This window comes from Falco naumanni, chromosome 4, assembly GCF_017639655.2.
Source record: "Falco naumanni isolate bFalNau1 chromosome 4, bFalNau1.pat, whole genome shotgun sequence".
Classification (NCBI taxonomy): Eukaryota; Metazoa; Chordata; class Aves; order Falconiformes; family Falconidae; genus Falco; species Falco naumanni.
In genome coordinates this window covers 100,289,619-100,314,170 of record NC_054057.1, presented here as the reverse complement: position 1 = coordinate 100,314,170, position 24,552 = coordinate 100,289,619, and the positions used below count along the sequence as shown (strand labels likewise).

The 24,552-nt window shown below is 44.9% G+C and overlaps 1 protein-coding gene across 3 annotated transcripts in view; it reads left to right on the top strand.

Annotated features, from left to right (window-relative positions):
- SLC6A6 (solute carrier family 6 member 6) overlaps positions 1-24,552 on the top strand; it is a 121,246-nt gene that overhangs the window by 21,581 nt on the left and 75,113 nt on the right. For 2 of the 3 annotated variants that reach the window (XM_040593462.1, XM_040593456.1), the window contains exons 2-3: positions 2,055-2,130; positions 4,634-4,789. The exons of the other annotated variant lie outside the window; for it this stretch is intronic. Coding sequence is in view for 1 of the 2 variants with exons in the window: in XM_040593456.1 (XP_040449390.1) it covers positions 4,759-4,789 (31 nt within the window). In the remaining variant the exon portion in view is untranslated. The remainder of the gene's footprint in view (positions 1-2,054; positions 2,131-4,633; positions 4,790-24,552) is intronic. 3 annotated transcript variants of the gene reach the window in all.

Genomic DNA, 24,552 nt, shown 5'->3' with positions numbered 1-24,552 from the left:
TGGATACAGAAGGTGCAGGCAAGTTTGTGATCAGTCAATCTGTGCAATTGCACCAAGCGACGTGACAATATAATTCATGCTGTGATATACCACTTTAAGGCTTGGCCTGGTGCTTGCTGGATGATGGTTGCTTTACATTACGATGGTGAGATGTTTCCCTTCTCCTAAGAGAATTTGGGGTATATTCATCGACTGGTTTTGTTGAATACTTCTGGCTTCCATAAGATCTTTATCACTCAGGGTGAAGAAGGGTAGCTCCTTCAAAAACCTGGTGCCATCTCCCAAGACATTACCTCTGTGGTATCTGGCAGTTAAATTAAAAGCAGGTTACAGTACAGCTTGTTTTGTATGAATGTTTGTCAGTCAGCTGTTGAGAGAGGTTTCCCTGAATGTACGGAACTTGTAAGTTACGTGTTGTGTTTCATCAGGAGGTATTCTTGTTAAAGAATTGCCAGAGACAATACAAAAATTAATCTTGGTTATAATGTAATCCTGATACAAAATGCTTCATTTCTTCTTGGCAAATGAAGTTTGGCATCAGCAAGTATTTACATTTACATTGTTTTTAAACTCCTGTGTGTGCTGGAAGGTAGGATGAAATATTTTCTAGATAGCCAGACTATTCCTAAGAAAAGATACATCATGGAGCAGAAATTTAGAAACATTCTGTTTCAAAGGATGCCACGTGATCAATACAATTACATCGGGGTTTTACTGGATGTCCAGAGCACATCTTTCATTGTTTTTATATAGGTTACCCCTCAATTTTATTTGTTTCATTTCAGAGCTTTCCAATTTTCTACTGTATCAGCAGTTGCATGAGCTACCTTTCGCTGTGCTCCTGCTTTGACATATTCCTATCCATCCACATTCTTAAGAGATTCTTTTCCCTGTGCACAAGGAAAAGTGACAGAAGTTACTGTTGGTTAACTCATTACACTCTGATGCTCTCTATCTTAGCTCAAATCACTAAGTAAATATAACTGATATTTATATGTCATATCTCTTCATGACTGTATATGTTTGTTACTTCCACTTTTCCTGGGTTCCTAGTGCTTCTGTAAGGAGAAGTCACAAAACATGGAGAGAATGTTGGTGTATGTGGAAAAATCTTGCATGGACCTTGATTCCAGGAAGAACATACACATGTGCTGATAAACAGTTCCTTATCTAAGAAATACTTAAGAGAGTGTTTCTTAAATGAGAGTGCTTCTCTGAAACTGAGCATTTGGTTGCTGGGTTGTTTTTTTTTAAATATTTCAACACTCTGCTGATAGTGTTGTGAAATCCTTGCTGGGCCTTCGCCAGTTAACTGAATAAACTTTTACTTGTTTAATGATTTTATAACTCTCATATATGAGATAAACTTGCCATTTGTTCATTTAACTTCTCTCCTGCCTTTTGTGTGTACGAATACTATCTAATCTCACAAAGACTCCAAGTCTTTAAGACTTAAGTTCTTGCAAAGTTATCTAATACAGCAATCAGAATGTGTTTGGACACAAAGGTTTCTTAATGTTTTTCACTGTATTTTTAGTATTATTGAAGATAATTACTGTTGTATTATTAAATACATTGAGCTGTTATATTCTGTGATGTAATTTTCCACACTGATACTTACACTTATTAGTACACATTCCATTTAAAGTCGTCTTTCATTGCTTGGTGTGCGACATACTTCAGAGAAGAACTGAGATCTTACAAATCTGCATCCCAGAAATTGTCTGCGAAATAGTCCTTCCTAATGGCCGACCAGCCCCTAAAATTCAACTGAAAGGTTAAGATCAGATGTATGTTAATGTCACAGAAGATATGAAATCACTGAGTAGGATTTCTTTAATTACAAGAGGATTGAATAGGAACAAAAAATATTCCCTACACACTACTGACTTTATCGATTTGTGATTGTTGGTATTATATTTCATGTTTTCAAGTATTCAAGTAATGGATACAAAATTGGAAGCATGAGGAAAGGTATAGAAATCATACCTAGAGGCAGTGAGAGAATGGGAGAATTCTCATTCACTACCAGTGACATAAATTTCTGTCCACAGGGCATAGGCATTGAGAGGAAAATAACTTCTATGAAACAAAGGGCTGTAACAGCCTAATTTTTTTCTCTGGACCCAGGTAAATTTCATCCTAAGACAATAAATAAATAAATAATATAAAGTGCAATGCTATTTTCTGATTCATTATCTTGTTAGACTCAAAATAAACATATATCATACTGGAATTGTAATAACACAGGCTTAGTACATACAGAGGGAATCACATCCAACTACTACATATGAAGAAAACATACAAAAGGGAATGATTTAGAGGAGAATGAAATTCTCTTTTAGACTGTGATGGTTCTGCTGTGTTTCCCCTGGAAGATGGTCCTTCTCATGTACAGACTTTTTTGCATATTTTCTTTTTTTTTAAAAAAAAAAAAAAAGGAAGAAAAAATTCTACTGGTATATAAACAAATGTCAGGTATTTAGCTACTGTTATAAGTTGAAAAGCAACTTTAAAATTAGAAAGTTCAGGAAAATAATATAAAATCACTGTATAATAATATGTACAATACTAGTTATATATGTTTGTAATAATATCAAATGGTTTTCTCTTTTCTTTGCACTCTGTGTCACCTGAAAATGTTTCTTCAGGCTCAGGAACTGTTTAGAGACTGTATTTGTCAAATATTGTAGGAATAGGAGAAAGAATAATAACAGCAACAAATGATTCAATTATTACTACAATTATCATTGCTGTTCTTATTATGAATATAATTTGCTTTAACACCTGCAATGCGGCTGGTGATTTTCAGACACTTCAGTGCTTTCGCTTTGTTCTACAGAGTTGATAACCAAGGACAGAAGTCAGGGAAAAAATGTCAATAAACAGTATGGAAAACATACCCATAAATCAGCACTCTCTTACAGCAATGGAAGCAGACTCTTAGGAGGGTTTCTATGGAAGGGACTTAGCAGATAAGCCCTGGGTGGCTGGGCAAGGCTTAGGGTTGGACCATGGTGTGATGGAGCACGGATGGAGTGTGGTGCCCTGGAGCAGGTGGCTGGGAGCCTCTCATGGCAAGGCTGTGCTAGCAAGAGCATCAGAGCTTTGAAGGCTAAAGCTTGCTCCATGCAAGATGGGAAGCTGCTTGAGGAATTCAAAACCTCAGTAAGGGAAGTTCTTCGTGAGCCTGTGTAAGTAGGGATATGCTCTGAGATGACAGCAGTGGGGCAACTGTGGTGTAAATCCATCTGGCTATATAGATTTCAGCGCCGCTCAGCTGAGAATTTGGCTAACAGCTTACAAATCCCCAGTGTTTCACACACTGGAGTACAAAACAACTGTTCTTTCAGCCTATTGTGTAATCGTGAGTCATTAGACTCTGCTTGAGGATGATCCAGCTACCTTGTCAAGGAACTGGAACAAAACTGTGCATCTCAGGTGACTTAAGTTATACAACATGGAAAACAAATTCCCTCTGCCAGCATTTCATGGGCAGCCCTTGCACATTCCTAGGTAGATGTTCAGTGCCATGGCCTGAATTTCCTCCCATAGAAAGGCCAGATTTGTAAAACTGCTTCTTACCCAGCCTTAAATCTCATTCAAGTCTTCAAAATAGATTCAGGAAGATTGTGCTGAAAAGGGTGATTTTCACCCCTGATGGCTGATTCGCCATAATTTCTGTGTTGAGTAGTGGTGCAGCTCAAACACTGAGGGAAGAGGATGAAGATAAGAAACAAGTGGCCAATACCACTTTAAGAATTCACAAGAGAAAAGTAATAAAAAAGAAATACAATAACTCAGATAATAAAAACATTATCTTACAGATTTCATACAAACTTTGCCTTAGGGAGGCCACCTGGTTAGTGTGTTACTGACACAGCTGTTCAGATTTTTTTTTTCCTTTTGCTGTATAAAAATAGAGGAATCTGAACAGCTGTTTGGGTTAATTTTTTTTTTATGCCTTCAGTAAGTAAAAACAAAGGCAAATAACATTAATAAGCAATGTGAAACTGCCTCCAAAGATGCTTTAAAAACTTTCCAGAATAATTCCTGGACCTCATCCATGGCGAATAATGGTCTGTTGTCCATGGAAGAAGCTGAGCCAGATAGGCACATCAGGCATTTCCACTGGCGTGCTAGCCAGGGGTAGCATTAGCTCTCCAGCATCTCTTCTCTTCAGAAGGAAAGACTCGTTTAGATTGGGGAAAATTGGCAAACTTGGTTATATTGGTATCAGTCCACAGTAAACCTATTGACTTCACTTAAATCACTTAAAATTTCTGTAACTGAAACTAAAAAAAATCCAAAACAAAACAAATTTTGCTTAAAAACATCCATAACCAGTTTCATTGCCTTCCAGGGAACTACTCCTGAAGGAGGTGGTTGAAGGGAGAAAGGGAACAGAGCTTGTAAGGATTTCTGGATAGACACCATTTCCAATGAAAAATGTCATTTTTTTTCAATTTTCAAAACCACAGTGCTGGGGGGGGACAGAGGTGTCTGTGCTGGTTAGTGCTGTCCCTCCCGACACACAGCACACTAACAGTATCCCGGCAGGTTGAAAATGAGTCTGGTTTAACTGGGTGATGGAATGAAACAAGTGGGAGTCATTTTGCTTTTTGTTGCCCAGTGTTTCACACACCTCTAGCGGCAAACCCTCTTCGTTGCCAAGACAACCCCGAAGAAATACGAAATCCAGAACAATACCCTGTGTACGAGAAGCCTCGTATTCTTTAGTGCACGCGTTCGTTTTGAATGTCAAGAGAAACACTGCCCTCCAACCCAGGTAAGTCCAGGTAAAGTTATAGGTGATATCTGTAAGATTATAATGACTTGCATTTATAGATTGTCTTTTATCCTGACGGCTGCCAAAGCTTGAGGGCCGGCACAGAGAGCCTAAGCAAATGTTATCCCTGCAGTGCAGCGTTGCCTGAAGCTGGCCAGACACTGCCAGGAGGGTTTCTGGGGGCTGTTGTGAAACTGAAGTCAGGGCTGGGGTGCTGATTGCCCTCCCCAGCCTGTGCTGCGTGTGGAGGTGGCTGCAGTGAGCAGGGAATGCCAGGCTGTGATGAGCTGCCTTTACAGTGGTTTCTAAAGATTTCTCGGGCAGCTGAATGCAAGGTAGTGCAGCCATAAAGGTCTTTTCACACAGCAATTGGGGTGGACTGACCTGGGCTCAATCTGTAGGTCAAAGGAAATATAAATGTGACTTAAGCCTCTTCACTTAATGTCTTGGCTCAATGCAGGACATCGGAAGGTCTGGAGCTTTGGGTTTGTTAATGCTTATTTATTTAACCCCGATGAATGTACATTGGACAAAGGTCCAGGAGGTCAGAATAAACATCTTCAGAGTCTCTTAGGGCATCCTCTTGCAGGCACTAGCCTCAGGGACTTTTCTGTTTCTCAGAAAAAGGTTATGCGCAATTTGCAAATATAAGATTTGCTTTTCCAAATTAATTCCAGATCATCTTTAAGCTTCCCATTTTATTCCCAGTGACAGGTAGTAAGTGATAATATTTTTCCTGAGGAATGATAGGAATACTCATTTTATCATGCTTGAAGTTGGCACTGACCTCCTCATTAAGAATGGCTGCACCCTTAGGAAGTAATAGAAGATCTCCCTTTGGTTATAGCTCTTTGATAAACAGGGGAGCAGCACTTGGAGCAGGAGACACTGGATTCTGCATAGCGATGCATCCATTTTACTGTGCACCCAGTATGAAGAGAAATCCATGTTAGCCTGCTTTAAATCATAGCAGCATCCCAAAAGTAAGCAGGAGAAATGCCATCATCTTTTGCATCCTTTCATTCTTTGGCTCTCTGCTTCCTTCGTTCTGTCCTTTTGTATCAGCTGCCTGTGAAGATGTTCCCAGCAGGAAACTTGGCAGCTTTACGGGCATATCCTGATGAACTTGGTCTTTACACGAGCAGGAATCTCCAGGGGACTGCAGCCTCCTCTCTTCCACTGCACCCCTAGAACCACATCAGTTCCTCCTTTTACGATTGTGTGCTGGGGTCCAACAACTCCAGGACTTTTGGCTTTAAAAGGCTAGTAGCAAGCAGTAGTAGCAGGTAGTTTGGTCTAACAGGAGCACCAAACCACAACAAACCAGTTGGTGCTGAGAACTCCATGTCTATGCTATTGACGCTCAGGGTTTTTACCCTGAGTATGGCACTAGCTTAGTCCTGTAGACTGAGCTCTGAAATTGTGCCACGGTATGAACCGAACCACAGTAAGTCAGGGATTCACACTGGAAGCACACAGCTGACCCAGACTAAGACACAGATGTAGATTAGCGTTTTAGGAGCAGAGATCAAACTGGCCAGTGTTGAAAAGCAAGTGTTGCCTATTTGAGCATCGTGGTGAGGCACTCTGAAGCAGAGCTGGGTCTGCTTTGACGGCTCCATCAGCACGTCCAGAGCTTCACCTTCCATTTATGTGACAGCGTCTCCCTGGCTGCGGGAGAAGGAGCCCTGTGAATGAGACGTGGGGCTGTACTTCAAGCAGCAACCCTAGAAGCAACAGTTCTGCGCTGTCCCCTCGTTTGTCTCCCTGAAGAACAAACTCTACAGCACACTGGGAACCATCACACCTTCAGCCTATTAAAAGACACATCCTGTCAGGTTTCGGGTGAGGCATCCCTGAGCTCAGGCCACTCCGCACTCCTGTTTTAGCACCTTAGAAACAAACTGAAAACTCCTTGCTGCTCAGGAACAAAAGGAGGTGTATGGAAGAACTGCAATTTCATAAACTGTCGAGTGGGAGTTGGAGCTATTATAGAACATCCCGTTCCAAAAGGAAACAAATGATAGCCTGATGCTGCCGGGTAGTAGTGACGTACACGGCTGCAGCGTGAGTCAGTCTATGTCAGATACAGACCTAGAGGGAAAACATTTGTGGCAGTGGGACCGATCACATGCTCATAGATGGAATTACCTCAGCTCATTTTTCATGCGGGTGTTAATGTATTTGCTGCACTTCTTGAGCAAAAGGCAAATAGCAGTGTAGAGGAAAAAGTCGCATGTAGGAGCCCTTCTATCTGTCTCTTCTTGCAGCCTCCTGCTTCCCACCCACATCCTGCACAGCCGATGATAATGTATCACGAGCCTTTCGGTATATCACTGTTTCGTTCAGTAAAATGGAATGTGCTGTTGTTATTATTTGTGTTATTTGGAATCACAAAACACGTCTCATTCCAAAGGCATAGGTCCATGAATGGGACAATTAAGTGAATTATTAGGAAAATATTTTGTTTATCACTGAAGTGGTGTCTTGCTTTAATAGTTTACAGCTCAGCTGAATGCTTGTATTCATTTAAAAATGAAAACTGAAGCCTAAGTGATCCTTTTAAGGCCCTAAAGGAGCCTGTAGAGCTAATTCTCTGGTATGTGAGGGGTGTGTAATTATGTATAAATTGTGAAATGAATTGGCTGTTTACTGGAAAGTTATGGTGATCTCGTGGATAATGTCAGTCCAAGATAAGAAACCCTGGCCATGGTTTGAGGACAAGGAAGCTTTAGTGGTAATATTACCTTGAGGTGCTTCTATTCCAGACTTGTTTTCCCACCGTTTTGCTCCAGCTCAGCTGTCTCCCAGTTGTGCCAAATAACTCTTTGTGTGACTCTGCAGTGAGCCGCATCAGGAGCTGATGGGGGTTAAAGACCATGAGCAGAACATCCTGTTAAATAGGAAGGATTTTGTCTTCTTTTTTGTGTGTTTTTTTTGTTTTTGCAATTTATTTCAACCAGATCAGTTTCCTAATCAGCATGGCCCCCGGGAAGAACTGCACTGGCCCAGCTGAAAGGTCCGAGTGTTCTGTGGTGGGGGGAGATGCTGGCAGGGGCTGATGGTGGGAACTCTGTGACAGCGTCGCCACCAAAATCTGCAAATCAGTAAACCATAGCCGGTAAAACATTGCTTCATTCAGCAGCAAAACAGAACAGCCGCTGTGCCTCCAGAAGGAAATAAAAAAGCGGGGCTGTTATTTGTCTACAGACCATGTAGCCAGGGCTGGAGGACAAACTGGGGGAAGGATTTGGGTTCAGGATGCTGAAGTCTGATGGACAAAAAAGGCCTCAGAAAGCAGTAGCAGTCATTGGGTGTTTCCCATCTCTTGCGCTGCAATCTCATAAACGTAGTTGACCTTTTCATGGCGGTTCAGTCAAATCTACGGCGAAACTACAGGTCAGAGTTGTCATCTGACACTCAAACAGGGCCAAAATAGTGAGCTCAGATCAATGATTCAGAGCAAAAGCAGAACTCTCCTTGCACTGGAACTGAGAAGTCTGGTTTGTGCCCATGTGTAATCGCCTTAGTGACATTTAAGAGCAATGTTAGAATGAGGAAGCTTACCTGGCACCCTTCCCCACTAGACAGGGAGAGGGCTTTGCTGCTGTAGTTGAAGTCCATAGGTGAGGAAACCACTCTGGGACAGCTTTAACCTGTAGCAACATTAGCAGAAGCAAATGTGTAGAAAAATGCTTCATTACACACTTTGCTTATAGCGAAGCCCTGGCAAACCAGGCTGGCTGCTCCTGAGACAGAGGGAAGCGGTCTGGCTTGAAGCACGTGGGGTGCCTATCTCCCCAAAACGGCAAGCCTGGGGCTGGAGCAGTCTCCCCAGGTCATCGTTATCTGCTGCATCCTTCCGTCTCCCCTCCTCTGCCCTGGCATGGGCACCCTCCCCTCTTATCACTGAGGTGGCAACATTTTGTTTGCACAGCTGAGCGCTCTTGAGCTGACTGTGCATCCATCAAGGTCATAAAGTCATTCAATCCCTTGACCAAAATACCTGCAGCAGCCTCAGGTCAGAGCTACAGGACTGCACTGCTGCTGGCGTAGCTTGCAACACTGGAGGGGTAACTTCCCTGCTGTACTACAAAGCAGCTTTCCTGGAAAAGGGAATGTTTGCCAGTATTGCAAAACGGTAATTTTAAGCTCATAAAGAACTCTTACTGTAGTCTTAAAGCAGTCTTGCAAACCAGCCGTACCCTCTCTGTGCTAGTCTCAGATGAAGTGCCAACACCGTCAAATAAAGAGGTGTTTGCAGCATGTGCTGGTGTCCCAGGGCGGCTGGCGCAGGTAGTGACAGCTGGCAAGGCGTCAGCGTGCGGCACCGCTCCGGGATGCCGGGCGAGGGTTTGCCTGCTAGCAGGCGTGAAAAACGGGACTGCCACGGCTGCTCCTCCTCCAGCTCGCTGGATGGCATCCCCCACAGCAGGCCTGCTGAAGCCATCAGCCTCGTCCCACCGCGCTCGCAGCTCCTCACCCTCCCAGACCAACAGTCCTGGCCGTTACACGCGGCACAAAGCTCCAAAGAAGCGGCGAGGGGCAGGCGGCGTGCTCGGCCCCTGCGGGCTGCGAGGGGCTGATGTCGCTGGCCCGCAGCCTGTGGGCATGACTCATGCGGGGGAACAGAGAGCTCTTCATGGGCTGCAGGAAAACACGAGCCGCGTGGGAGGCAGCGCGGGAGGGCGGCGCTCCAGGAGGGAATGAGGCAAAGGTGCTGGAATGACCCTGGGAGCCTGGGGAGGCGGTACGGACACACACACCTCGGCCCCCAGCACCGAGGGCTGGAAGGAGGTCACCTCCTATTTGGATTTCTTCCCCTGGGTTGTTTTGAACAATTCTGCCTTTGTTTTTAGAAGGGATCGGGAGGGGGGGCGGAGAAGGGATTTTATTTTAGAGGAATTCCCTATGACTGGAGCTGCCTGAGTTAGTCAGGAGCAGGGAGATGGGGCGGAGGAGGACGCTACATATCCAGAAGCGGTACGTAGGCAGGGAGCTCAGGCTCCCCCGACAGCATGACGGTGGCAGAGGCACAGCCCATCGCGAAGGCACCTCTGCGGGGCCACCTTGCTGCCCCTGCCCCGTGCCGGCAGTGCCGCAGGGCTGGCAGAGCTGTGCAGCACCGAGGCGATGTTTTTAGCAAGCCCTAAGTGAAGCGAATTATGTGGATGAGCCCAAGTATAATCAAAGCTGCTGTCACCAGGCAAGGGAGGCATCTCCTGGTACCTGCCGGCGTCTTTACAATGGAGGGGAGGGGAAGGTACTGGGGGTCTGCGTGCAGAGCGGCTGCTGCTGCCTCTTGAGGAGGGGGCTGATGCCACCACTTCTCAGTCTGTTACGTCAAATGCCTAAAAGCGACAGCACTTGTGATCATGCCAACATGAACAGTGGTTTCTGAACGCTTCTGAAAGTCTTTGAGATTGCCTGAAGAAAAACATCGAGTACTGAGGATGATAGAGTGTATTATGTCTAATTATATGAACCCCGGAATCAGCTGTTTCCCCTTTCTTTGGTCATTCTGATATAATTGGAAGCAGGAAGACATTGACAAAAGAAATACTGTTTCTGTGAGCCACCCAATGCAACCTATTTTTGCAGATTTTTGCTGAAGGTTCAGAACCAGCAAATTGAAATAATCTTACAGACTTACACAGAGTCTAAACTGGCCACTGCATCTGATTTTTGTAAATGGTTCTTTTATGCCTGCAAGAAACCAAATGAAACCTCCAGATGTAAATATCATTGAACTGTGGGACTTCGGAAATCCAGACTCAGCTGTACATCAGCTTCAGAGCCTGAAGTTAAGATTTGTTATTGTGAGTGCACATGCTGGGAATCGGGATGAATAGCAAACATGCAAATTCAGTATTTAATTACAAGTCACGTGGAATCAAAATAGACAGCTAGTTCCATTAATGCAGAGGCAGACAGAAGCACTGACTGTGATTTCCTATAGATGTGAGGTCACACTTGACTAAGTTGATAAGGTTGTCAGGATTTTGTGAAAATGCTCACAAACTGCAAAGTTTCATGAATTTTCTCATGACCAGAGATTCACACCGTGTTTACTGTTTCCTATTCAGTACGATCACTTTTCACTAACAGAGTCAGGAAAACAGCATCAGGTGACTTGGTATGATCAATCAACATATCTAATGAACAGCCAGGACTGAATAGTTGGAGCAAAGGGATGCTGAATGCCTTCGAGTTAGAAAGTGATGGGCCATGGGTTTTGGTGGGTAACGAAAAAAGTTTGAAAAATATCAGCTTCAGTTTTCCACTGATTTGCTAACTAAGATAGGGACTTGTGCTAAATTTGCAATTAATATTATTTTAAAGAATAGATCAAACAGCTCAAGCAGATTTCCTCTAACTGACAAGTTCCATTAAACAAGAAAGCTCATTCTTAGTAGGAGATTTTAATATAACACTGAGAACAGAGAACAAAACAATGAATGGAAACATATCAGCAGTCAATTTCCTGAGTATTCAAGCCTGCATTATACTTTGTTCTTTGCTACAGCCACAGCTCTGTAATTATCAAGCGTATTCATGAGACTTTTTCCTATTGACACTCAGCATGAGTGTGGCTGGAAAGAGATTAAGCTTTTGTGGCAGCCATTTGAATTTGTCTAACTAAAAACAACCTGCGAGGCCGTGGGGAACTGTATGTCTCGGGGGATTTGTGATGGTCTGCAGAACCTGTGGGTCACAGGTTCAGACGTGGGTGTTGGTAGCGTGCAGGACTTGCAGCTCTGTCACGCCGGCTCGGCAGCTGGCTGCGGTTACGACTTGCTGGCAGGGCTGGCACGGTCGTGAAGCAACGACTGATGATGGGGCAGATGCCTGAAGTTGTTCCTCAGTTGTATGACTAAGACATGCTTGTTGGCCCACAACTGGAGATTGCTGGGTAAGCCATTGCCCAGCAGCTTTTCCTCAGGAAAGGAGTTCCGTTCCCCCTGGACTTCATCTAGCTTTCCCGTAGACACTGTAGCTGGTTCTCAGCTGATACTTGGAGTGGACTCTTGGGTCACACTGGGCCAGGTTATCCCCCGGCGCCGTGCTACCAGTGGAGCCTCATTTTGCTGTTAACTGTTGTCTTCGTGCTCCTTATGTGCCCCACGTCTGGGAATCCACGGCAGTGTGGGAAGTGATCTTTGTAGGAACTGGTCCCTGGACAGCTTTCAGTGCAGGTTTGCCTCTCTCTGCGGCCGGTGTGGAGAGAATGCGGTGGGGAGTGAGAACCAGGGTGCGGGGGCTGCTGGCGATGGCTTTGGGGAAGGTATCGGGGGTGGGCACGTGGCAAGTGGACTGCAGGGAAGGGAGCGAGGTGGAGGTGGTTGCTGTGGAGCGGTGGGAGAGGGAGCTGGGAGCACCTCCAGCCTGAGGACACCCAAAAGGCTCATGATAACACCCATGTGAACAGAGCCTTGATTTCATTTGCAGTAACCTGGCGTTTCATGTCCGTAGCTGGACGAGGCTGTGCCCATGCGCAGATGCACTGCCCAGGCAAGAAGCATCTCTCCCAGGGACCACCGCATCAATTTGCTGTTTGGTACAAGTCTGGGTGGGAACTCAGATCCTCAGCTTGCAGCCCCGCTCCATTCCTCAGACTCGGGTACGCACCATGTCTTTTTACACAGTTCTCCGTTTCTGTGTAAAGAACCATTTTAGCCAAAGATGGGAAACCAAAATCCTGTTTGCTTAGGCTCCTTCGCAGTCCCATAGAGCAGGAGCGTTAGCGTTGGTGTTCTGGCTCTACTCCAAATCAGGTAATTACTGTGCATTCTGCCCTACTTACACACCCCCCGTAGTTTCAATTAGAGCAATTGTTTTCATTTTTCTTTCCTGCCCTGTCAAGTATTAATACAGTTGCTGTTAAGCTGCTGGTGTGGTCCCTCGCTTAGGTGTTGTGTTTCCATGGTAAAGGCAGACATCCTTGTATACATACCTGGACCAAAGCGTCATTGGCACAAACTGGTGTCATTCCATAATGGAGCTGCGTTGGTTTGCACCATGTGAAGATATGACGTTCCTACGCAGCCAGCCATGTTCTTCTCTCTAATTAAAGGTTCTGTATGAATGCTTATAATCTATCTATTTTTCTACTTGCTCTTCAGCTCGGTTTGCAAATAACCTGAGGTTTGTCTAGTCATTTATACTGGTGGTCACAGTGGTGGTATATAAGCAGTATGGCATGCAGTTTTTTATCGTGCTTTTCCCCAGCCTTTCAAAAGTGGCTTTACAGGGATATCTAAGCATTGTCAGTCTTGGCTGTAGTTGGGCAGATAGAGTTCGTAATGTGTGATATTTTATGTTACGAATTGCTGGAAAACTTGGTCTTTGGAAACAAATGTCTCCAAATTCATCAGGAGAATTAAGAACATGGAAGCATGCCTGAAGGCTACACAGCACAGGAGATGACATGCTTGCAGCTTAAGCCACCTGGCACATTGAGCACTAATGTTCACAGCTGAGGGCCACAGCACTTACTATGCTGTTTATCTGATTAAGAGAGCCTTCCTTTCATCAAGTAAAGAACTTGGCTTGCAATGGCGTGTGTTAGGGCTGGTGGGCTGTGTGACACACAGTGGGGTGAGGTTTGCTGTCCGATTCTCTAGTCTGTCATGTGGCCCATCAGATGCTTATCACTGCCATATGCATGGGCTGAATGGATGATGTTGGGGGTGCATGGAGACTTGAGCAGGTCATGGCTGACGTTGCTCAGCTGCTCAAGGCCACGGTGGCTGGAGTCATGGGGACCTTTCTAGTGACCTCCCACTAGAATAAGGCCCATGTGCAGAGGTACAAGTAGGCTGTCTGTGATTTTCTACATAAAATAAGCAGGGATTACCTTTCCCAGCACTCCTGTTGGACAGTTTTCTGAAATGCATTTGTGGCTCAGTTCTCAGTAGCAAAAGAAGCTGGAAGCAGATTCTCTGCAAACGTCTGGTTGATTCACATAGGAGGCAGTTGAGTTGCCTACCCATACGCATCTGGCACGATACAAGATGCTGTGATACACTACAGTGCCTCCACGTGTCCCACATTAGCTCCATCTGTCTCTAAAAGAGCACGTGGGTCTCCTGTAAGTCCTATGTTTTACCTGCCAGCCCTGCAGGTACCGTAGCTGATCACAAGCTTTTAAAATACCTCTAGACGCCTATATTCAGACACCTCAAGCCCACCTACTAGTGAAGTGTTTCAGCTGAACAAACACTGATAAAATTTGTCTTCAGAATGAGACGTTGGGAAATTAAAAGATCCTTTGTAGCATTAGTAGCATTTTCATTCCAGATTAAAGCTATAGGCTGTACCCTCAGCACCAGCGGGAGAAGGGCTGGCACCTTCACGCAGCAGCTGAGTGGTCTCCTGGTCTGGGGAAAGCTGGGAATGGGGTGAACAGATACCTGCGATTGACAGGTGTGTGTCAGCACCTCTCATAGGCAGCATCGGGCTCAAGGCAGCCCTGAGGCAGGTCTGTATTGAAGTACTGGGTTTAGATGATGGTAACTCCTACCCTGGAAGAGCTGCAGTAATCCTGAGGACATTGCCACATAGTGCGTGTATAGAAGTGATATAAAAGGTCCCTGTATACTTCCCAGTCCCATGACAAGTGCAGATCAGCTAAGCTCAAGGATCAGAGCCCAACCTGTATCTCATTTTATCTGAACTCCAAATTCTCATGATTTCAGGTAAACCACCCTGACTTTGCCTGTTCTCTCACACTGCTGTTTTTTTTTTTAATAATGTATTTTTTATCCATATGGGGAAATATTTGGTGTCTTCAACAGCTTCCCCAGGCTTCTGAATTTCTGAAATGACAGTGGCACTGTAGGTTTTAAAATGACGATCAGCGTGACCCCAGAGCTGACCGCCACTCTCTCTTCCTTATGCAGTAGCTGTTTGCAGAGTCAGTGCAATTCTTTATATACAGGTTTTTTTTCACCCCCTTCATGCAAAACAAAAGGGTTTGGTTGTTTTCCCAAAGCAAACAGTCTGTGTCAGCTGTCTCACATGAACAAAAAAAAAAAAAAAAAAAAAAAAACAACCAAAACAGCATAGCTTTTATGTCCACATCCATGAGTGGCAGGTCACAGGTTCCCTGCAGAAGTGACAGGGAAGGTAAACAGCTCAGAACACACTGTGTTTGCCGTGCCATTCCACTGCGCAGCAAAAGCTGTCCCCAGCCTTTCTCCCTCTTATGCGGCAAATCACATACTGCTTTGTAAATAGCAGTTAATAAAAAAAGAAGCCAAATGATTGTTCGTTACGAGACTCTAATTACAGCCCGCCCAAGACTTTTCTCCTGCACGAAAGGCCTGTAGGAATTTAGCCACCGTGAGCTAAATCAGGGAAGGTTTTAACTGTTGGGCTCAGTATAAAACCAAATCAAATATGAAGGAATACACCTCTCGTACCGTGCTTTTCCAGGAAAAGAAAGTTCTAAAAAGGCAAAAGCCCAAAACACCGGAAGGTTTTATTTGTACTGATCTGTATGAAGCCAGTTATTATCCTATCGATTGTTTGTGGAGTCGCTGTTTACACAAGTGAAAGATGGCACATGAGAACACGTACCAGCGGTCTGTGTTTTCCAGTGAGGCCCCGCAGTGCTGGGACCAGGAGCGGGGAGCCTGGCCGCTGCCCGGGTGTCCCCTCTGGTGGCTCGTGCAGGCGTTTAGAAGGGACGAGATGAGCCACGCGCAATTCAGAAGAGCTTCAGGGATGTGCTGCATTTAAATGGCTGCCTCTGTGGGATGCGGCTGGCGTGGCCGCTTCTCCCCAGCCGTGGCCGGAGGAGGGCTGTGGTTTGGTGCCTTGTGCCTGGTGGCAGTCCCTGCTGGCGAGCGGGGTCTGGAGGCTGCAGGTTCGGTGCAGTGAGGGCAGGAGAGCCTGTCGCTCTCCAGCACACTCATCTAATGTTGGCAAAGGGTGTAATTGTGGTATCCCACCCAGCTCTTGCAGAGGCTTTAGAGGAGAACACGCAGATGGAAATCAGGTTTAAACTACCTGCACCTCCTTGAAATCACTCCTCGGAGAATTGTTTACCAGGTAGTGCAAGGCTGGGTAACATACTCCGGACCATAACGAATCATAAGATTGCTGACAGAGACCTGACCTCAGCTGGGCACAGAGGGAAAAAGGATGCTTTTGAAATCAATTTTCTGTCAAACCAGTTGCCAAGGTAGAGGTTCTAACAGAATGGATGATACTGTCCCTTCTTAACTCAAATCCTGCCGGCCACATTTCACACCATCTGGAGTTTGTGCAGAGCCCGCTTTGGGAAGCCAGCCAATAAAGAATTACAATAATCTAATCTTGCCGCGATAAAAGTGTGAATAACCATTTCAGAGTCTTGACTGGAAAACTACTGCAACCTGTCAATGCACCTTAGATGGTGGCTGAGAGGGCAGCTGGTGACACACTGGAAAGCGTGTCTCAGGAGATAAACAGGACTTGGCTCATACCAGGCACCGAGCTCAAAACAGTCACATTTTCATCAACTGAAACAGAGGATGGAAGGAGAATGTAACTGTTGGGCTTGGGAGAGGTGACAGCCCCCATCCACACTGATCCCCATGGACACCAAGGCACTCAGCACTTTTTGGGAGGGCTGGGGCTGTGTTTTTACAGCAGTTGCTCCACGGCCACTATCTTTTAAGCCTCTGCAGCAGTCTCTGCTGGAAACCTTTGGTTTCACACTTTTAATTGTTTCTCAGATGGGATGAGAGTTGGTTAAGTGTTTGGTTTCCAGTGTTGTGGAGTTCCTAGTGGCAATTTTTTTTTTTGTCCCACCTTAAAAAAAGGGTTGCCACATACCTTTCCCCACATTGTCTTTGTGTGGTGAAATATGTTATTTCACTGTAACGGCCACTAAAATTTTTAAATGTCAGTTTTCAGGACTCACTAGTGCTTGGGAGACAAGGCATCTGCTTTAGCAATGTTCGTGGCTTGACATAAATTTGCTTCTTAGCAAAGGATCCTTACAAAGGATCCTGGGACTCACCGACATGAGCATGCACTTTGCCACCTCTCAATTCACCTTGCACCGTGCTTTATCTTTGCTTAGTCTGGTGCAGCATAGATGCCTTCTGTTTCCACCACGTCTCCTCTTTCAGCCTGGCTGCTACAGGGGGTGGGTAACTCCAGAAACCTGTGTCAAACTCTAAATGAGAAACCTGCACTTCATGCTGCTTACAGAAAAAATCTGCTGCTTTCTTCAAGGGATGTTCCCAAAATAGGCATGATGTGAGGCAAACCAGAATTACTCTCATTGACAGACAGGTGCCTTTACGCTGCTCTGCAGCACTGAAGAGCTATGTTCTGTGGCCCTTTTGCAGGCACTCACAGGTAAAACAGTGAAAGTAACTTGCCCCAAAATCCCATAAGCAAAAGCTGCCCAAGCCTGGCTCCATATCCAAGTGTTTCATTTTCTTTGTAATTGTCCAGCAGCCCATGGCAGGCCTGCTGCCGGATACGTATTGTGAAAGGGTCCCAAAGCAGGGTTTGCTGTTCCTCTCTGTTTAGGTGAAGGGTTTTTCCCTGTTTTTACTGGCATTGAGCTGTGTGGTCGCTTCCAAGACAGGCTGCTTTGCACACAAGAAGAAGTGATGCAAGCTGGGGATTGATGCGAGAGGCTTGCTGTCACTCACAAAGTGCAGGAAAGGGACTGTTGCTGGGGAGTAAATCCCCCAGTTCCAGCCCACCTAACCAGCAGCTGGGTTTCTGCTTCGTACCTGGAGTTTGTGTTTGGGCTGCCTGGAAACTGCTGTGGGGTGAAGTACAAGGATGCTTATAGAATTAAATCACAGACTTCAGTGATTACAGCATTATTTTGCACCTCTCCTGTTTTTATTTCTAGCCTCACAGCCTATTGAAGCCACCTTTAAGGCAGGAAGTTCACTAAGGCTGGGACCTGACTTTTACAAGCCTCATCATTTGTTTCAAACCAGATCTAACTTCACTTTTGCTAGTTCAGGTCAGTGGAGTTACATCCCTAAATCATGGGAATTGGGACAAGAAGACCCCCTGTAGCACATTCTCTCTGCAGTACTGTGCACAAAGGGCAGAGTTATAAAATAATTCAGGTGAAGTTTCCGAAGTGGCTATCATCTAGTCATGCACTGATGGGTTGATGGTTTAAATCCATTGTAAAGTGTGGGCTTCATAGGAGACAGCCCAGCATCGCTGGCTGGAGCTCTTAAAGAATGGCATGATACCCAAAAGCCCAGTGGCAAACTCCTTGGCTCCTTTATGCAAGAGCGTGTGGAGAGTGACCACCACTGTTTAAATCACCCATCTTGGGTTTCTTAGTGCTTCAGAAAAGGGCAGTTTGCGTGCATCGCCCAGAGAGAGAAGATGAGCACTGATGTGCCATTCAAAACCATTGGTCTGGCCTTTATGGATCCAGCTGTAGGCAAGGGCTGGGGTGAAACATGTCGTGGGAAGGCAGATAGCACAAACATGAAAGCAGCACAAAACATGAGAGCCTATAAATAGCAGGAAATAAAGAACAATACTGTGATAAAATCCATAAGACAATAAAGACCAATGTGGCAGAGACCGTTTCCCCCCCACCCTTCTCCAGAGTTTCTCCTCTTTCTCAAAGCTGCAGAGATCATCTGACTGCTGCGTGGTAAAGCCCAGCCAGTTAAGCACCAACTCAAGCGCTTGGAGCTTTACACAAAGTATTTCAAAACCCTGTTCCTCTTTCTTTCTTGATGTCCTGCCATGGCTATTGTGGTATTTAAAACCATTCCCAACTCACCAGCTCGTCAGAGCAAGGAGAAAAGAGGGAAAAGGAAGGGGGAAGAAAGCCCTATGGAGATTCAGTCATTAACAGCCTTTATAGGGTTTCAGACATTTTTGTGGTAATTCTTTGGAAAGGACACATCCTTGATGAGCTGGGGTTTATTTTGCCACTGGCATAAGAAATGACACTGTTTCCAAGAAAATGTTTGCTGTTTACCAAGAGGAGGGCAAATGTAACTCGAAAATGGCCATGGATGTGAACTAGGAGCCTTGTTTAAATTTTGGGTAATTACCAGCTCCTGACCTGGCCCCTTTGAACTGGATGAAGAGCCAAGGAAGCCTCTGGCAGCCTCTCCATCATCTATGGCTGTGCAGTGGGCACTGCAAAGCTCCCTCCCGTCTCTGGCAGCGGCAACTGAAGGCAGTGAATTACCCTGAGAGATAGCAGAGATAGCCGTCGCGTGTAAGCCTGGATCTCCAAGGGACATGTCCTGCCAGGAGGTAACCGCTCTGTGGGCCCAGGGTGTCTGAGTACAGCTCACAAGTTCACATCTTGCTGGTTTGGTGCAACCTTCTTTGGGGACCAGATTTTCCTGGGCATTTCTGCAGGACTCCGCCACGTGCTGCCCTGATTTCTGAACCAAATCTTCAAATGGGGTAACACTGACTTATGTGGAAGGAGTGAGGCTGCTTTATGGCGGTGGAGGACCGATGCTTTATTGTAGGGAACAAGAGGATATTAGCTTCAGAGTTAAGGTCACAGCTGGGACTGGAACTCAGGAATTACTGGGCAGGTCTCTCAACTGCTTCTGTTAGCTTGAAAGAGGGAGTTGTACTGAGGAAAACCTCCAAGAATATCCGATTTAATGGCAAATCCAGTCTTTTTTTTTTTTTTTTTTTTTTTTTTCCATTCTAAGATGCCTGCCTACTAATGAACGCTGCTTTTTGTGCTCGAACAATGGAGTTGCTCCCTCCTGGCCCACCCAATCCTCTTACGGGATCCCACAAGGGAGACGCAAGGACAAGCTCGGAGGTGATGTAACAGGAGAGGTGCATTATGCAAAAGGCGACCACTTGGGCTCACTGGGATCAGAGGTGACGGCGAGGTCTGAGGAGGTCTAGCTAAAAGATTGGCTGGCCACCACTAGTGCTACGTCACACTCCATCATGAGGCATGGCTAACGAACGGGGGATTTGTGTCCCTCCACAGCTGGGGGCTGGATTTCTGCATACATGGGAGCATGCCCCATGTTATGCTCTTCAGCTTTGTGTCCCTTCATGTTCCGTTACGCTGTTTTCAGTTCTGTTTTATGGAGGCAGAAAGCCTCAGGGGATCTCCCTTCCACCCCATGGGCTGCTTCTTCCATCTGAGGCCGTATTTTGATCCTGAATAATGTTTACAGTTTTCTCCTGTAGGGTAGTGGGCCAGATATTCCTGTTCCACTTCTTTTTTTGGACAGATAAGAACATTTTGAGCAAGGGGATTAAGCAAATCAGCCAATTCATATCTCCTGACTCCTACTCAGTGCTTTAACCCATGTGAAACATCTTTCCCAGAATACTGCAATGTTTGTGAGGGGTCCTGGTAGCTAGACATTTGACTTCATCTGGTTTATGGAATTTTGCTTGTTCTGCCTTTCTTGATCATTAGTCCACGAGGCAGCTTGCGTGCTTTTCTGTATTCAACACTTCTTTTCTGCCTTTTTTTTTTTTTTTAACATTTCCAGAAGGACTTGTTCCTTAGAACAGATGAAGCACATACCGAGAAAGCGAACAGGCCAGATTGTCTAGTGCTTAGCACCCACCGTTGAGGACAGATTTTCCGGAGAGCTCAGTTTCCAAGGAGGCATCTAAATAAGTGACAGATATTCAAAAGTGGAAATGTGCCCACTTATTTTGGTACTCAACTAGTGCTAGAGCCACTTTGAAAGACTTGCTCTGCTATGGCTGTTCTCCTTCGCTTATGCTACAAGATGTCCACATCTCCCTGTTGTGTACCCTATTTATGTCCCCCTGCCATGCTTACCCTCATGCCATGCTCCATCCCACAGGTCTCATCCTGCTTGTTACCGTGTCCCTCTGCTGTCGCTAAGGGGTCAGCATGTACGTACACTCACATTTCCTTCAAGGGGCCCATCAGGGCTAATGCCCCAAATGCAGAACATATGTGCAACATAAATTAATTGTTAAGACTAATGCTGATTGAAGTTTGGTAATTCAGCCTGCAGGATATACCATATGTTTGAAGTGTATTGTCCAAGTTTAGATTTTAACTCCCAAGGGCAGGGACCACTCCTTCCTCTATGTTTACATAGCACCAAGAAGACCAACGGTGCTTGGGTCTGAAATACATTAACCTTAGCCAATGCATTGTTAATTTTAATAATGACTAGTTAACATTGAAGCACAATGGATAAAATATATAGACAAAGACATATCTTGGCAGGGATTTTTGTCATGGGTTTGATGCCAAATTCCTACCCAAGTAAATTCTCACTGGTCATCTGAATCGCTGACATTGTCTTGGAAAACTCACCCTTCATATTACACCATCCTGGTTTTCCCTTGTTCAGCAACTGACACTAAGGCATGGACCATTATTTAGGGTAACTTAGCCAGAACCCACCTAAGTGAAAAAACTGGAATAGGAAGGCACCTAAATGAGATGCCAGACCAGAGGCAGGATGGAGATGGACAAAGGAAAATAAAGGTTTTGAATGTAAGAACTTAATGTCATTTCTTATTATATATCTCATTAATCTGTAGTCCCCAGAAACCACACTGAAAGGTTACTGTGCACAGGCCCTCCAGCGGGAGGATAAGAGAACTATAGGAATAAATCCAAACCTCGTCTGAACTGACAGGCTGTTTTTCAGTGCGAGTTATGCAACATGTTAGTACCTCTAGGTATAGGACCAGTGGGATTTAAACTTGTACAGCAGATGGTCCGTGCATCATTGCTGGAATGCGCCTGCTGACCCTAGGGCAGAGCCTGAATGGACTTCAAAAGAGAGACAGAGCATGCTTCAAAGTGTTATTGTTTAAATGTTCCACTAAATGGGGACTCCGGAACAAAATATCTAGCTGAGGTCAGTCTGAAAAATGTCAACACACATAATGAGAAAACAGCATGTTGTGTGAGAAAGAATATTTCATAGGGGTATTCTGGCTATTTTGAGTTGATAAAAACCCACTTCTGTCATGTGTCCGCAGCTTGTCATAATCTAAGTCTCTTTCCTCGTGAGCTGGGAGCTTCATTTGCTTTGTTGGAAAGAGCAAGGTCTGTACACAGAGGTCATAAAAGCCTTCGGAAAAGTGTCGTTTTGTCCCCAGCCAGGTATGCTGGGAGAACCGTCAACCATTACGGCCAAGATGTGTTGCAATACTGCATTGAGTTCGCTTTGCCAGCCTCCCGCCCGCTCATCTCAGAGGAATCTTGTGAGGACCCCGTGTTTAGTTTAAGAGCGTGATCCTGTGATTTATAATCATGTACCATGTTCTGTTCTGTTCCTCCCAAAGCCCGTAATGCCCACTCATAGGATATTCTTTCACCAGTGTAATCCACAAGTTTTGGCCTCTCCTCACTCTATTCAGGGGGACTTTCAGTAGGAAAAAGATTGAGTTTGTGTTGAAATCAATAGGATTAATATCACAAAGAAAGATTTCTTAGGCAAGTCAAGTTTAACAAGAACAAGCCTTCAGTTGGAAATTCAAGACTTGGCCTTTGAATTGCTGGTCCGGCTGGGCTGCATCTTAGGCGCTGCAAGTATCAATGGTCCAGTAGCTTTTGTTCAACAAAAGGTTTCTGTGTTGGCCACTGGCAATTCAACATGGGTGGCTGAAAAATAATTTCCTTTACTGGAAGCTAACAGCAACAACCTGAACTTTCACAGCACCTTGTCCTGCTGGGGCATGCCTCTATCTTGATGGAGACACGTTACAATAACACAGAGATTAAAAGCTAACCCTCCCTGCAGACGTAATAATGATCCAATGCCAGGAAGAGCAAACAAGACCCTTGTTAAATAAAGGGAAGGCTTGTTCCCTTCACGTATCAATATTCAAAGATCAGCCAGCTTGGCACGCTGGGGTGCAAATAAAGCCACTGGGCAAGGTAAAAAGCTAAAGGGCCTGGAGACCAGTAAGTGAGATGTCATTAAACTGAGAAGATAACTTGTGCCTGTTTGTAGAGTCTCTGTATCTTTGTAACATGTCGTAACTGACACAAAACTTGAAGAGCAATCAATTTAAGTGGGTCAAAAATAGCATCCACACCCTCGCTGGAGTCCCGGTTGTTACGCTCAGTATCACTGCTCAGCTGTTAGCTGTGGCTCAAGTTAAGCAAAAACTAGTAAAAATGTCCCTAACCAACTATGAATTCAGCAAAGCTTTCAGGCTTACGCTTGCCTTCAGTGTATGCTTAACTTCAGCAAGGATAGAAACTCTTTGTTAAATAAGACTTTTAGACCTGCAGAGAGCTGATAACAAAATCATTCAGAGTTTCACCTTTTTTATTCTGTTTGCAGAGTGCTACAAATAGCTGATACTCGATGTGTAGATTGTTGCAAGTATTCAGTAGTCAAAATTCAAAGTGTGTCAGTAAGTTAAAGGTGACCTGTTATCTCAGCGTTCCCAAAGCGGAGGAGTTACAACACATCTCTGCTTAACGTAATCAGGTTTAGGAATCCTGGTTCCCTAGAAATAGTGTCACTCCAAAACAGACACACTCTGCAAACTCTCCAACTTCAGCTTGTTAAACTGTTCATAGAGAATAAAAAGCATGAGTCAAGACAAAGTGAATTGGTTTAAAAAATCAGAACAAAATTTTGCACAACAGGGAAATAAACTCCAGTAAACCGAAGGAAAAGATATTACATCCATTATTCAGTTCGCATTTTTTACTCGAGTATAATAGGACTATAAACATTTTCTGTCAACAGCTTACAAAGAAACTTGTTCTGAAAGTGATGCATGGTGAGAACTTGCATCTAAATTGGGTACATCTAAATTAGACTCTGACTACGGAACATTCCCAAAGGTGGCGTTTGGTTAGAGCTAGTCAAGTAACACAGAAAAGAGTTCACAAATATTGAAAGAAAAAACACCCCCAAACCTCACAGGAGCCCTCCCTCCTTATGTTCCTTGTGCAGAAGTATTTGGGGGACAGCGTGTTTATTTGGGTTTGCACGTTGCGGGCATGTGGTCCCCAGTTCTTGCAGAAAACACACTATTTGGTATTCTCCTCTTAAATTGCAAAACATGGCCAAGTGTTTTCTGAACAAGGAAGGATTTGTAAGTGCACGGGGTGAGGCCTACACCATTTCAGTTCTCACTGCACTAGGTGGCAGAGATTCTTTACGTTCTCTTGCTCATTTGCATTAAGCAAACAAACAGAATTCCCAAACCATGAAGCCCACAAATTATGTATGTAGCTAGTCTACGTAATCACAAGTTCCCTTTATGGTTACTTTTATCTTCCCTTTCTCTCAAGCTTTCCCTTGCCTGTATCGCTGCTGGTCTTTACTAAGCCCCACATTCTACAAACATTTATGCGCATGATTTACTTTATGCTTTTAAGCAGTTGCAGCAAGTTCAATAGGTGTAAAATAGATAATGAACTAGAACACAATAGACCTGCATATCTGCACAGATCAGCCTGAACCAAGTGAAGTTACAGCTGTACAGAAAGTTCAGCATGTGGGTAAGAGCTTTCAGCGCTGTAGCTTGGCAGGACATACCAGAACTGGTGTTTGTGTTTTGCAGCACCTGGCGCAAAGGGACTCCAAATCCAACCAGGATCCCTAGATCCCAACGTACTAGTAAGTAGTGAACTGCCATAGGGACGATAATTAGGCACCAAACAGCAAGTACTCAGAAGTTCGCAAAGACTCTAACACAGGGTATTGCCAATACATCTGCTGATGTGTGCGTCTGTAGATTGTTCATTCAAATGCTGCCTCTTTTGGGAATGCAAAAAGATTCCCACTACCCATCAGCTGCTACCTGAT